The sequence below is a fragment of the Strongylocentrotus purpuratus genome, unplaced genomic scaffold (genome assembly GCF_000002235.5).
Source record: "Strongylocentrotus purpuratus isolate Spur 01 unplaced genomic scaffold, Spur_5.0 spur5_scaffold_8, whole genome shotgun sequence".
NCBI classification, from domain to species: domain Eukaryota; kingdom Metazoa; phylum Echinodermata; class Echinoidea; order Camarodonta; family Strongylocentrotidae; genus Strongylocentrotus; species Strongylocentrotus purpuratus.
In genome coordinates this window covers 28,438,594-28,451,503 of record NW_022145614.1, presented here as the reverse complement: position 1 = coordinate 28,451,503, position 12,910 = coordinate 28,438,594, and the positions used below count along the sequence as shown (strand labels likewise).

The 12,910-nt window shown below is 42.8% G+C and overlaps 1 protein-coding gene across 1 annotated transcript; it reads right to left on the bottom strand.

The window, feature by feature from the left end:
- Window positions 1–1,927: 1,927 nt before the first annotated feature.
- On the bottom strand, window positions 1,928–8,664 carry LOC115920400. Its single transcript, XM_030976141.1, has 3 exons — window positions 3,231–8,664; window positions 2,200–2,306; window positions 1,928–2,146 (listed from the first exon to the last, which is right to left on the bottom strand). The coding sequence occupies exons 1-3, from the start codon at window positions 8,662–8,664 to the stop codon at window positions 1,928–1,930; spliced, it is 5,760 nt and encodes a 1,919-aa protein (XP_030832001.1).
- Window positions 8,665–12,910: the final 4,246 nt, after the last annotated feature.

The window sequence follows — 12,910 nt, the reverse complement described above, 5'->3', positions numbered from 1 at the left end:
ATAAGATTAATAAGATTGCCCTTTCAAGTTGTATGAGATATGTACCTTGTGTATTAAAAGACAATCATCATCAACTGTTTGTGATTAGATAATAAGGTGATTTGCAGTTTCAGCAAACATTTTTTGTAAAAGTATATCACAATTAACATGGTTGTTTAATAGAAACAAAATCAATCATCCGAACTGTAACAGTATTTCTCTTTAAAAGCCAATTTTGTGATTGGTGACTTAGAGTATTGTACTAATATTTTGACTATTTTGATATATTGCTGTAACATATTCGGACGAACACAAGTGATAACTGTGCATTGGCGGATCCAGGGGGGGGGGGGGCACAGGGGGCACGTGCCCCCCCCCCAAAAAAAAATATATGTTAAAATCAGCCCTAAATTCGCCCAAAATGTACTGAAAAACAGGAACGTGCCCCCGGGCCCAAATAAAAAAAAAAAAAGCCAGTGGCAAAATGTCAAATGTAAGCGGACATTTTTTTTCTTTTTTGGAATTCAAAAAAAATCGCAACGACTCAGCCAGCTGCTGAATAAGGGGGGGGGGGGGGGGGGGGGGGGGGGTGGTAAGAGGACACTTCTTTTTTTTTTTTTGGTCTCGAAATTTGAAAATTTGACATTATGTTCCGTTTGGGGGGGGGGTAAGGTCAGCCATTGGCATTATTTTTTATTTTTTATTTTTAAATTTTTTTTTTATTAAAAAAAAAAAAAGGAAAGGAAGGGGGGGGGGGTTCACAAAAAACATACACAAAACATACACTTAAAAAAAACTCAAGGGGGGGGGGGTTTAACCCCCAACCCCCCCCCCCCCCCCCCCCCCCCCCCTGCGTACCCGCCTGGGGAAGAGGTTACTAGTACTTCACCCTTACCCTGAATCTTTACAATTCAGGTTCTTATCGATGTGTCTCCATACGTATTGAGCTTGAAGTTGTCCGAGCTGGTTTTTTCGCATTGTATCACAATATCGCTTGATAAACCGCTTCTTCTATTTTATCTCTTGGCGAGGAGAACTCCTCTGAAGACAAAGTATTTCTAGAATACTATGTAGACAAAACAAAATCAGTGCTACTCTAAACTAACAGCTAAATTGTAAATGCTTCTATTATCGCTAATCCATGATCATACGCTTCGGGCGTTTGCTGACTCGTCCACTTCTGGTTTGGTAGTGGTGCTACGAGCTGGTCTTCTTGGGAGCGTGGTCAGCTTTCGTTTGATCTGTTGGAGGGATAGGTGCAGTGGGTACAGGAGCCGTTGGGTTTGTCAGCAGGCTGGTTGTGCGGCTTGTTAGCAGATCTGTCGTCTTCCTCAGATCTCTGCGGTTTCTCTTGTACAGCTTACCTCTGCACTCGACCACATAAGACTTTGGTGTGTCATGCGTCTTGATGGCTGTTGCTGGAAGCCATTTGTGAGTGCCAGGAAGTGGCACCATCCTTACGTGATCTCCGGGATGTAATGGAGGGAGAACATTTCCTGCTCTGGAATTGTAATATCTTTCGGTCTTTGCATTCTTGTTGTCCAAGCTGTCTTTCACTGCTTTCATGTAGACCTCTTTGGGTTTCAGCAGTTGTTTGCTTGTGGGGAGCAAATTGCGAGGTCTCCTACCCATCAGAAGTTGCACTGGTGACAGATCACAGCTGGCCAATGGAGTTGTACGTTCCTTAGTCCAGGAGTGCCAGCTGCCTGTCAGCACACCTTCTCAAAATTCTCTTCACAGTCTGTGCTGCTCGTATGGCTGAAATTTCTTACAGCTGTGCAGTTTTGCGAGCATTTCCTTCTCAATCTGCACAAACCGCATCTTTGTTGGTGTCATTGCTTTGGACGTGTATGCTATTGGCTGTCCCTCTTGCTGCTGGCATTGCATTGGATAGTGAGGTCCTTCTTACCAGCTTCAGTTCATTGAAGCTCTGCTCCTCTCTTGGTCCCTAGTTAAAGGTGATGTCTTTCTTTATCAGCTGTCTTAGATGCTCTTCCACTTCACTCAACTTGTCAATGAACTTGGACAAGTAGTGAAGAAATCCCACGAACCTCCTGACTTCTTCCTTGCTCTCTGGTCTCGGCATCTCAACAACAGCTTTGAACTTGTCTGGGTCAGGAGCGAGACCACTCTCAGTTACCAGGTGTCCCACGTACTTCACTCGAGACTGGCGAATTTGACATTTGTTAAAGTTGAATTTCAATCAGTTGATTTGTTTACGACCTTCTCTAGGATCTCATCGTGTGACTTCAGATCCTTCCCAGCAATGAGGATATCATCCATAACTGCTCTGGCTCCTTCTATGTCTCTTAGCATCTTATCTGTTGCTGCCGCAGGATCAAAATAACTCAACGTTGAAACGGATGTTCATTTTCTGGTGACGAATGTCTTTATTTGACTTAACGATTGTCAAAACAAAGTAACAGTGATGAACAGTGCCGTGAAAACTCGTTGGCAGGACTTTTCCATCCTTGGGCAGCAAAATATACCTTGAAACTTTGGCGTTTCTTGAAGACCCCACAAAACACGTATTGCTTGGGCCAGGTCGTAATTCAGAAAAGCCAAGGGTCAACGCGTTCACCGAACTTATCGGCACACGGATATCAAATAATTTGTCCAACTGGAATTTTACTTAAAACGACCAACGATTTAGTTTTGACAGAATTTACTAATGTTATTCGCATTTCAATGAACATTACTTTACATTTCAGTACATAATTAATGATAATAACTTATTTCTTATGCTTGAATGTATGGAACTATTTTCTCGTGCGTACTAAAAATGTGTTTGTAGGCCTTTTATTGACATTGACCCGCGCTAGGCATGCGCTGTAAATCTTTCTTAAGTAACAAAGAGAAATTACTTAAAGGGCGATGCACATGTAAAATAGGTGGTGCTATGAACAAAAATTAAAAATACTAATGACAAATTCTGGCGGCAGCCACACTCCCACCCAAATCATCTAACTGATTTTTCAAACAACAAAACTATCTATTTGAAACAAAACAAGGAATTGACCGACTTGCAAAATTTATAAATACAAATGGTCTTCCCCAAATTGAGAAAATATTTCTTAGAATGTCAGGGCAGGATGAAAGTCCAGGTTAGTCAAAGCCATTTGTCTGGGTAAAAGTGAATGTCAGCTATTAAAGTCAAGCTTAGTCTTCAATCGCCTTGTCGGTGCTGCGGATCAAAACTACCAGTTTGTGTACTGGCCTTTCAAGAGTTGTCCTCTTATTTACTGGCTTACCTTTTTTGTCCAAGTCTGGGGTCGCCATGAGAAGTCGCACCTTCCGGACTAGACCATCATCACTGGACATTGTTTCCATGACTCTCGCAACTCTCCAATCTGTCCGACAAATGGCTTCATCTTTCAAGAGTACTATGTCGTCTACGTGCACATTGGTCTTCTTTTCAGTCCAAGTTTTTCTTGGTTGAAGCGTGTGCAGGTACTCCTTCTGCCATCGTGTCCAGAACAACTGTGTCAAGTATTGGACTCGACGCCATCTTTTGCGGAGATAGATGTCCTCCCTTTCAAAGCTTCCAGGTGGAGGCAGTATAAGACCGGATTTCATGGTCAGAACATGATTGGGAGTCAACGGAAGAGGACCATCAGGACTTTCCAGGTTATCCACACTCAATGGACGGCTGTTTACGATAGCCATGGCCTCATAGAGAAATGTCCGTAGAGAGGAGACATTCAACTGCGTTCCGCACTGTTCCAATAATCCATTGAGAACATTGCGCACATTTCTGATTTGTCTCTCCCATACACCTCCCATATGGCTAGAGGAAGGAGGATTCATTTTGAACTCACAGTTCTGCTCCAGAAGATTGCGGGCGACATGGTCCGCATCCATCTCACGGAGAGCTTGTTTCAGTTCATGCTTGGCTCCAACAAAATTGGAGCCCTGGTCACACTGAATCCGCCTTACGTTTCCTCGAATAGCAATGAAACATCTCAGTCCGTTGATGAATGCATCGGATGACATGTCATCCAATACTTCCACATGAATGGCTCTCATTGCCATGCATGTCAGGATGAGGCCATAGCGCTTGAGCTCTTTGCGCCCTTCTTTGATTACAAATGGACCATAACAGTCCAGACCGCAATAAGTGAAAGGGGGCGATGGCTCAAGTCGTTCACATGGAAGGTCAGCCATCTTCTGTCCACCCAACTTGCCTCTTAGTCTAATGCAATGGGTGCATGTGCCGATCAGAGATGAGACAATGCTTCTGCAACCGATGATCCAGTATCCACTTGATCTGATTGCGTTGATGGTCATATTTCTACCTTGGTGAGAAATCTTCGCATGATAGTGAAGTGCGACAAGCATGGAAAGTCTACTACCCTTCGGAAGGATAATAGGGTGCTTAACTCCATACACCATTTCAGACCTCTTCATGCGTCCTCCCACCCGTAGGAGGTCTTGTTTGTCAAGAAATGGATCTAATTGACTCAGGCGGCTAGATTTTGACACAGCATGTTTGTCAGATTTGATTTGCTGTCTTTCATCACAGAAGGCTTCTTTCTGGACAGCATGCAGGAGATTTCTCTCAGCGACTCTTTTGATCTCAACATCATCTATGTCATGTCCCTTGCGCCTGTAACAACACCTCACTAGTACAGCTACCGCTCTAATAGCGCTGTCCAACATGGCGAAGCGGTTCAACCTATCTTCAAATGACGTAAAGGTTGAAATCTTGGTCTTTGACATTACTGTATGTACTGTCGAAGACTTCACTTCAACGTCGTCAGGAGAAACCTCTAGTGTGACATCTTGCTTAGCAACTTCACTTTCCCAAAGGAAGTCTGGTCCTCCTAACCAGTTTGACGAAAGAAGTTCCTCTGTTGTCAGTCCACGTGATGCGTAGTCAGCTGGATTATCACCGCTAGTAACATAATTCCACTGACTACAACTTGTGGTTCTCAGAATACAATCCACTCTGTTCGCAACGAACATGTGGAAGCGCTTAGACTGGTTGTACAGGTAACCCAGAACAACCTTGGAGTCGGTCCAGAAGATATTCTTGACTGAGCTGTAGTCTAGCTCCTTATTCAGTATTTTTGCAACCTTGGCAGATAAGGTTGCTGCCTGAAGCTCCAGTCTGGGGACGGTAGACTGCTTGAGCGGTGCTACTCTCGCCTTTGCCATGGCAAGAGAGCAGTGGACTTGTCCCCTTTGATTTCGTAATCTGACATATGAACATTGTCCATATCCAGATAATGAGGCATCTGAGAAGTGGTGCAATTCCACTTCCTCAGCCTCTCCGAAATCTTTGGGCTGGAAGCAGCGAGGAATCTTTGCAGTTTCTAGCTTCAGGATCTCCTGTCTCCATATTTCCCATCTTGTCCGAAGATAGTCAGGAACGGGATGATCCCAATCCATCTTTTGTTTGCACATTTCCTGCAGAATCATTCTGCCAGCAAGGACAACTGGTGCAATGAGACCAAGGGGATCATATACAGACGCAACTGTAGCTAGAATACCTCGTTGAGTGAGGGGTTGATCCTTCAGAGTAAGTCGGAAGCAGAACTCATCAGAACTGACGCACCACTGAAGCCCAAGAGCTCTTTCGATTGGTGAGGTTTGTTCACCTAGCTGAACACTTGCATTCGTGACAGTGGCACGTTCCGATTTTGGAATGGTGCTGGTTACGTCCTTGCTATTGCACACAAATTTGTGCAGACGTAGATTGCCTTTAGCACACATTTGAGTTGCGTCCTTGATTAGCACAGCTGCTTCCTGTTCAGAAGACATGCTTTTTAGGCCATCATCGACATAAAAGTTCCTCTTGAGGAAGTTGGCTGCACGGTCACCGAGTTTCTTGTGGTCCTCCGCAATCTGTTTTAAGCCAAAGTTGGCACAGCCCGGAGATGAGGTTGCCCCAAAGAGGTGGACCTTCATCCTATGATCTACTGGGGTCTTGGAGAGATCCCCATCCTCCCACCACAAGAAACGCAGATAGTTTTGATGTGGATCTGCAACCTTAAACTGGTGGTACATCTTCTCCACATCGCACATGAATGCCACAGGACCTTGGCGAAATCTCAACAGGACACCGATGAGAGGATTAATCAAGTCAGGGCCTTGCAGGAGATGGTCATTGAGGCTTGTCCCAAGATACCTGGCGCTACAATCGAATACAACCCTGACCTTGCCAGGCTTCTTAGGGTGATATACCCCATGGTGAGGAATATACCACAAGCCTTTGTCACTACTATCACCGACCATCTCTGCATCACCGCGTGCCAAGATCTCCTTCATGAATACCTTGTAGTGACTGTGATATTCAGGTTTCTTCAGGAACTGTTTCTTGAGACCTGCTAATCGACCTAAAGCAGCCTGTCGATTGTTCGGAAGAGATGGCGGTCCTTTCTTGAATGGAAGAGGCATCTCATAGAACCCATCCTCTCTCTGGCGTAAACCTTCGGTGACAACTTGAATGAATTTTTTGTCCTTTTGTGACATTGCATCAGCTTGTTCAGCTTCTTGGAAGTCCCTTTCCATGAGCTGAAGGAAATCCGATGCAGTCGCTTCCTTTAAGGGAGACTGGTAAGCGAATGTCACCTTCTTGATATCGATCGGGGCCTCTACCTTCATGCTGACTGTCCTGTATGTGTGGCCAAACGAATCGAAGCTGTTGGACAAGTCAGACTGACCTCCAACAATACTCCAACCAAGGTCTGTTTGAACAGCATACGGCTCACCATTTTGGCCTCGGACTGACGTCAGAGGAGCAAGGGCCTGTGCACAATTGTAGCCAATCAGAAGACCGACAGGACAGTCTTGTTTTGGCGCTATCATATCCTGCACACACACGAGATGAGGCCACTTGGAGGCAGTTTCTGGAGTCGGGATATGACTGTCGTCCAGAGGGATAGACTGCCTAGTAAATGTGGAGGGTAGACGAATTTTCTCCGAGGAATAAAAACCTCTGACACGAAGATTGTCATACTTGAAGGTTGAGATCGATATCTCATCTGTCAAAGTTGTCAACGACAATGTGGCAGGCTGGGATTGTACATCCAGGTCTTGGCCGACATCTTCGGAAAGGAAGGTGGTGTTTGACATGGAGTCTAGTAGTGCATACACTAGAACCTCCTTGTCAGGCCTCTCTGTACTAGAAAGGTACACAGGCACAATCATTGATGTAAGGTCACTACGTTCATCGCCTTGTACTTTGTGCGTTACAGCTTGAGGATTTGAGGTCGATGCGGTTTGAGCTTCCTTCGGTTGGCTTGATGCCAAGTTGGCCTTGTTCGAATCTCTTTGGTCCTCATGAAGGCAGCTTGGATGCCTTTTACTGCACTTCTTGCAGACCAGTCTGCTTTGGCAATATTTAGACATATGGCCTTTTTCAAGACAGCCATAGCAAAGTCTTTCATTTTTGATGAAATCCTTTCTCTGGGACATGTCTTTCCGAAGGAATTCCCGACAGTCATTCAGGGAATGATTTTGTCTCTTGCACAACAGACATTGCTTCTGTGAAGTTGAGCCAGACGTAGAGAGGGTTACCCGTTTTGAGACTGCGGTTTCCTGTTTTCTCTCTCTAGTCTTGCCAACATCCACAGTGAGCAGAGGATCATTAGCAATGTCTGCTTCGTTCCCAATGAAAGAAACGAAGTCAGCAAACCTAGGATAACAAAGTCGCTCCCTTTTTGTCTGTGCCACCGAGCGATTCCATCTATGGACGATATGATCTGGTAGTCGAGCAACCATTCGGTTGATCTCTCGTATATCATCCAGAATGTTGAGATCGACAATCTCAGCCTTGGCTACCAGACACTGTTGAAGGAAGTCTGCAAACCGCTGCAGCCCATTGTGATCCTTGCTGGTTATCTTGGGCCACACATCCAACTTTGTCCGAAAGGCTTCAGCAATAGCAAATGGATTGCCAAACCTCTTTTGAAGGGTGCTCTTTGCTTGCTCAAATGCATTTTCTGACCTCAGGAGAAAGTAGCCACTGACTGCCTCCTTTGCTGGACCACCAAGATACCTTCGAAGGTAGTGAATTTTTTCACCAGGAGGGATGCCTCTTCGCTCTACCAGAGTAGTGAAAGCCGACACCCAATCTGGATATTGGAGTGGGTCTCCAGTGAATATTGGCGGCTCCGGAACGGGTAGACGACTCTGAGCCAAGGCATCAGCGAGATCTAAAACTGGTGATCTTGGCTGGAACATCGGAGCTTGGGGATCAAGCACTACTTGCGCTTGCTGTGACACGATGGAGGCTGGTTCATCAATCAATTTGCTTTCTAACTTGGGAGATGCCCTTGGGATCACATCAGTTGGATTTGGCTGATCTTCGATCTTTTTGACAACAGTTTTACCTCCACGCGAGGATGAAGAAGAGACTGTGCTGGTTCCATCTTCTTCATCGTAGACTCTCATAATTGCTTCTTGTGCCTTGAGCTTGCCTTGTAGTCTTTCCTCTTCTAGTTGTCTTTTCAGCTCGGACATTTTGAAAACTACTTGCTTCCTCCTCATTTCTTCCTCAAGTTCCATTCTTTCGAGCTCCTTTTCCCGTTCATTTTGAAGCTTCTGGGCTGTAAGCTCTTCTTGTAATGCAGCGGCTTCTGCTGCGACTGCAACTCGTCGTGACGATCTGGAAGATGTCCTCGAGAGTCGTGATTGTGTTGAGTGCGCCAACCGAATTGATGGTTGTCTAGAAGAAGACATGTTGGATACCTTATCAATATCCGATAAGATATTACGAACAGAAATGGAAGATTCATCCATTGCCTCAATAACCTCATCATCAATGGAGTCTTCATTGAGCCTTTTTAGCTCAACAAATATCTCCTTCAAAGAATTGAGCCTAGCAGTAATGTCAAGCTTATTCACTGCTAAGCTATCACCATCAATGTTTTGAGACAATAAGCTATTTCGAGTAGATTGTATGATCGAATGCAAATCTATATGTTCAACAAAAAACTTACCTTGAAGGTCGTCTTCTTTATTCTGCAATGCTTTCTCTGTCAATTTGACAGGACGAGTGGAGCGGCGAAGTGTTTCAGGAGGTAAGTTAGTCGAGTCAGTAGTCAAGTTATTTTCAGTTGGTTGTTGCCCTTCCATATTGAACGATATATTTTTGAGGTAAATAAACCAACGAGAAAATCAGTATTTGAGATCAAATTTAAATAATCTTGACCGAAATTTGAAGTTTGAATTTGAATCAAAGTTTGGAAGTGAAATAGAAATGGGCGTGTGGGAGTGGGCTGGTAACAGCAAATGGCAGTAGCTGATAACAAATAGCAAAGATAACTGCTTTAACCCAAATCTCAATTCGGGCACGATAAAAACACAGCGCTACGCAGGACATACAATTCGATACATTCAAGCTTTGAAATAATAAAAATATCAAACGTAGCATAGAATTAATGATATTATCATGAATCCAAATCAATTCCAATATCAACAAGGTAACCCGATTTCTAATCAATTTCAAATTATTATGACCTTTTGTTCCCTTGTTCTTAAAGGAAAACACTATCGGTAATCAGTTTCTTTTTAGTTTAGAAATTTTTTCAATCTTAATAAAAAAATATCCTTTCAAATGAACTTGATCATGTTATTTTGTCTCAAAATCATCTATAAGTGCACACACAAGGTTATTCTTGATGAGATGTTACATACACATAACAAATTCTGTAAACTTATCTCCACTCGTTAGATAAGTATTTTAAGAAAATTATAATCTTAGCTGAAAATTTAAATCCCAAACATCATAAGGGAATCAAGTCTTATGTTGTTTTAAATTACGTTATCCAAACAAATCAGAATAAATAGCTGTTACAATTCTGGGATACGAACCAAGACTCTGTTAGAGATCTTAAAGGTTTTAAATCTGAAATTCTCTCGAGAAGTTGATATGCAAGCCTAAATCAATCTTTAGCTTGTTTATTGCTTAAGTTTCCAAACGAGAAATTTCAATCGCATATAAATGTTCTAGTGTTCTTTCTTTGATTTCAATCTTCAATTATTTTGATGAAAATGAACCTGACATCCTTGAGCGATGATCAACCTCCAAGCCGTTTGATTGCCCGTGTCTTGCCGAGTTCCTCGTCAGCTTCCTTAGTGGCCAGGTGAGGACGAATGCAGTTCCAGACATCACATCAAATATTTGGCTTGAGTAGTTGATCCAATTATGGATTTCTCAGGTGTCATGTCCATCCGAGTTTTCACTGTTGCTGCCGCAGGATCAAAATAACTCAACGTTGAAACGGATGTTCATTTTCTGGTGACGAATGTCTTTATTTGACTTAACGATTGTCAAAACAAAGTAACAGTGATGAACAGTGCCGTGAAAACTCGTTGGCAGGACTTTTCCATCCTTGGGCAGCAAAATATACCTTGAAACTTTGGCGTTTCTTGAAGACCCCACAAAACACGTATTGCTTGGGCCAGGTCGTAATTCAGAAAGGCCAAGGGTCAACGCGTTCACCGAACTTATCGGCACACGGATATCAAATAATTTGTCCAACTGGAATTTTACTTAAAACGACCAACGATTTAGTTTTGACAGAATTTACTAATGTTATTCGCATTTCAATGAACATTACTTTACATTTCAGTACATAATTAATGATAATAACTTATTTCTTATGCTTGAATGTATGGAACTATTTTCTCGTGCGTACTAAAAATGTGTTTGTAGGCCTTTTATTGACATTGACCCGCGCTAGGCATGCGCTGTAAATCTTTCTTAAGTAACAAAGAGAAATTACTTAAAGGGCGATGCACATGTAAAATAGGTGGTGCTATGAACAAAAATTAAAAATACTAATGACAAATTCTGGCGGCAGCCACATTATCCTCTATGCGTTGGAACAGCTCTGGAACACTCTTGATGCCAAAGGGTAGGCGGAGACATCGGTATCTGCCAACTTGTGTGTTGAATGTTGTCAGTAACAAGGACTCATAGTCGATCTTTATCTGAAGAGATCCTGACTTTGCGTCGAGGACGGAGAACACCTTTGCTCCCTCCGGCATGTCTGCTACTACCTCTTCAACAGTAGTGCTCCTGATGGCACGATTGAGATCTTTAGGATCTAAACAGATCCCCACCTTTTCTCTTTTGACCACCATGACCATTAACTTTACCTAGTCTGTGGGCTCTGTTAACTACGTGATGTGGCCATCCGTCTCCATTTCCTTCAAATTTGCCACTATTTTCTCTGCCAGAGCCTCGGGCTGTCTCCTTGGGGCATGCATGACTGGCTTCACAGTGGGATCAATCGTCAATGTATTTGTTCCAGGCAGACATCCTATCAAACTCAGTAACTCTGGATATTCTTCGACGCTGTGAAGGCCGCATCTAATCAGCTTGATCTTTTTGCTTGCTTCACCTGAGAGAAGAACTGGTTTTGATGGTGCATCTACTACATAATATTTTACCTCAATGCATGCATCTTTGTAGCGTGTTGGGAGAACTGCTGATCCTATCACTCTCGACTCGTGTTCAGTGTATGAAGCAAACTTGGTGCGGGTCTCTTCAAGCTTCTCCCTGCACTGCAATGCTTTAAAGACATGGCTGGGCATTATGGATTGTGCAGCTCTGGGGGGTGTTTCACAAAGATCCTAAGTCGAACTTAACTCTAAGTTGGACTTAAAAGTTATGGAGAGCCATTTGTAGCCTTGAAATAAATATATTCAGAAGCGAAAATTCAAGTATTTTAGACTTTTCATAAATTCCACATCAAGAACGTGAAATAATCTGATCTAGACTCATCACTCTCCTGAGCGCCTTCACTCTGCTCCACACTGTGAATGCTACGCCAAACTACAGGAATTTTTTTTTTCTTGCTGACATTGCAGGTCTGGCCCATGGCCGGACATTTCTCATGGTCCAAGCTGCGGCCAAACCTTGTGCATTTGTCCTTCTTGGGCGAGTTATTATCCTGGCGATAGCTTTTCTTGGGATCAGCTTTCCTTCTCTGCTGCCCTCTAGCCTGCCTGGCGATTCACACGTCTAACAAACCCACTTCCACACACACACACACACACACACACACACATCATCATCATCACACTTACACTTCCTGCACATGTACTCAGGTACAGCTACACTACATTAAAATAAAGCATAACATTAATTTGACAGTACTGCTATCCCCCCCCCCCTCCGCTTTCATAAAAAATGAACCTTTTGATTGCCAGGTTTGATGAGATTTTGAAAAATTTAATCATACAAAGTAAAATCTAATCTGTCAAAATAATAATGATAAAAACTGTGCTCATGAAGCGCTTACCAATAACAAAGTTAATGAAAGTTTACAAAATTTTATTTTGGAATCAAGTTTTAGGAAATGGGGGCCCTTGGCAAGGTGATGGATCTAACAATGAAAAAAGCTGCCCGACTGGTGTTTTTGTTAGTGTATATGATATCAGTGATAATTTTGGTTATTCACACCCATGCTCTTGCAACTACTAACAAAATATGAAGATTACAAAGAGTATATTTCTGTGATCTGTTGGACAAATATATGTCTGCCCTTTAAAATACAATGTCCTCTTGACAAATCCCAATTGGGGGGGGGGGGGGGGGGGGAGGGGTGTAGGATTACCTAAGCATTTGGCTTTTCTAATACTATTATAGAGCACAGGGGTCTATATAATACAATCTATGCTTTTTTAATAGACTCCTCCACTATGTTTTCACCACTGTGCCAATCTGTGCCAAAGATTTATTTGAACAGTTGTATAATTGTTTGTCATATCTTTGTTTAATACATGTATTATGTTATTGAATTTGTATATATTGCATATTCATTTGGTTATGTTATATTATGTGGAAAATAAAGAAACCTTGAAACCTTGTATATTTGCTTTTTCTTCTCCTTTTTCACATTTGTGTGATTACTCTCTTTCGTATATTTCCAACTTGAATTTTACAGCTCAGTGGGATATGAAACTGAACCATAAT

Excerpts from the sequence above, each read along its gene's own strand:
- LOC115920400 (XM_030976141.1), bottom strand. The coding sequence starts at position 8,664 with ATGTCTTCTTCTAGACAACCATCAATTCGGTTGGCGCACTCAACACAA. Across the intron at positions 2,307-3,230 it reads CCCAGACTTGGACAAAAAAG|CAACAGATAAGATGCTAAGA; the intron begins GTAAGCCAGTAA and ends ATCCTGCGGCAG. Across the intron at positions 2,147-2,199 it reads ATGAGATCCTAGAGAAGGTC|TCTCGAGTGAAGTACGTGGG; the intron begins GTAAACAAATCA and ends CAAATTCGCCAG.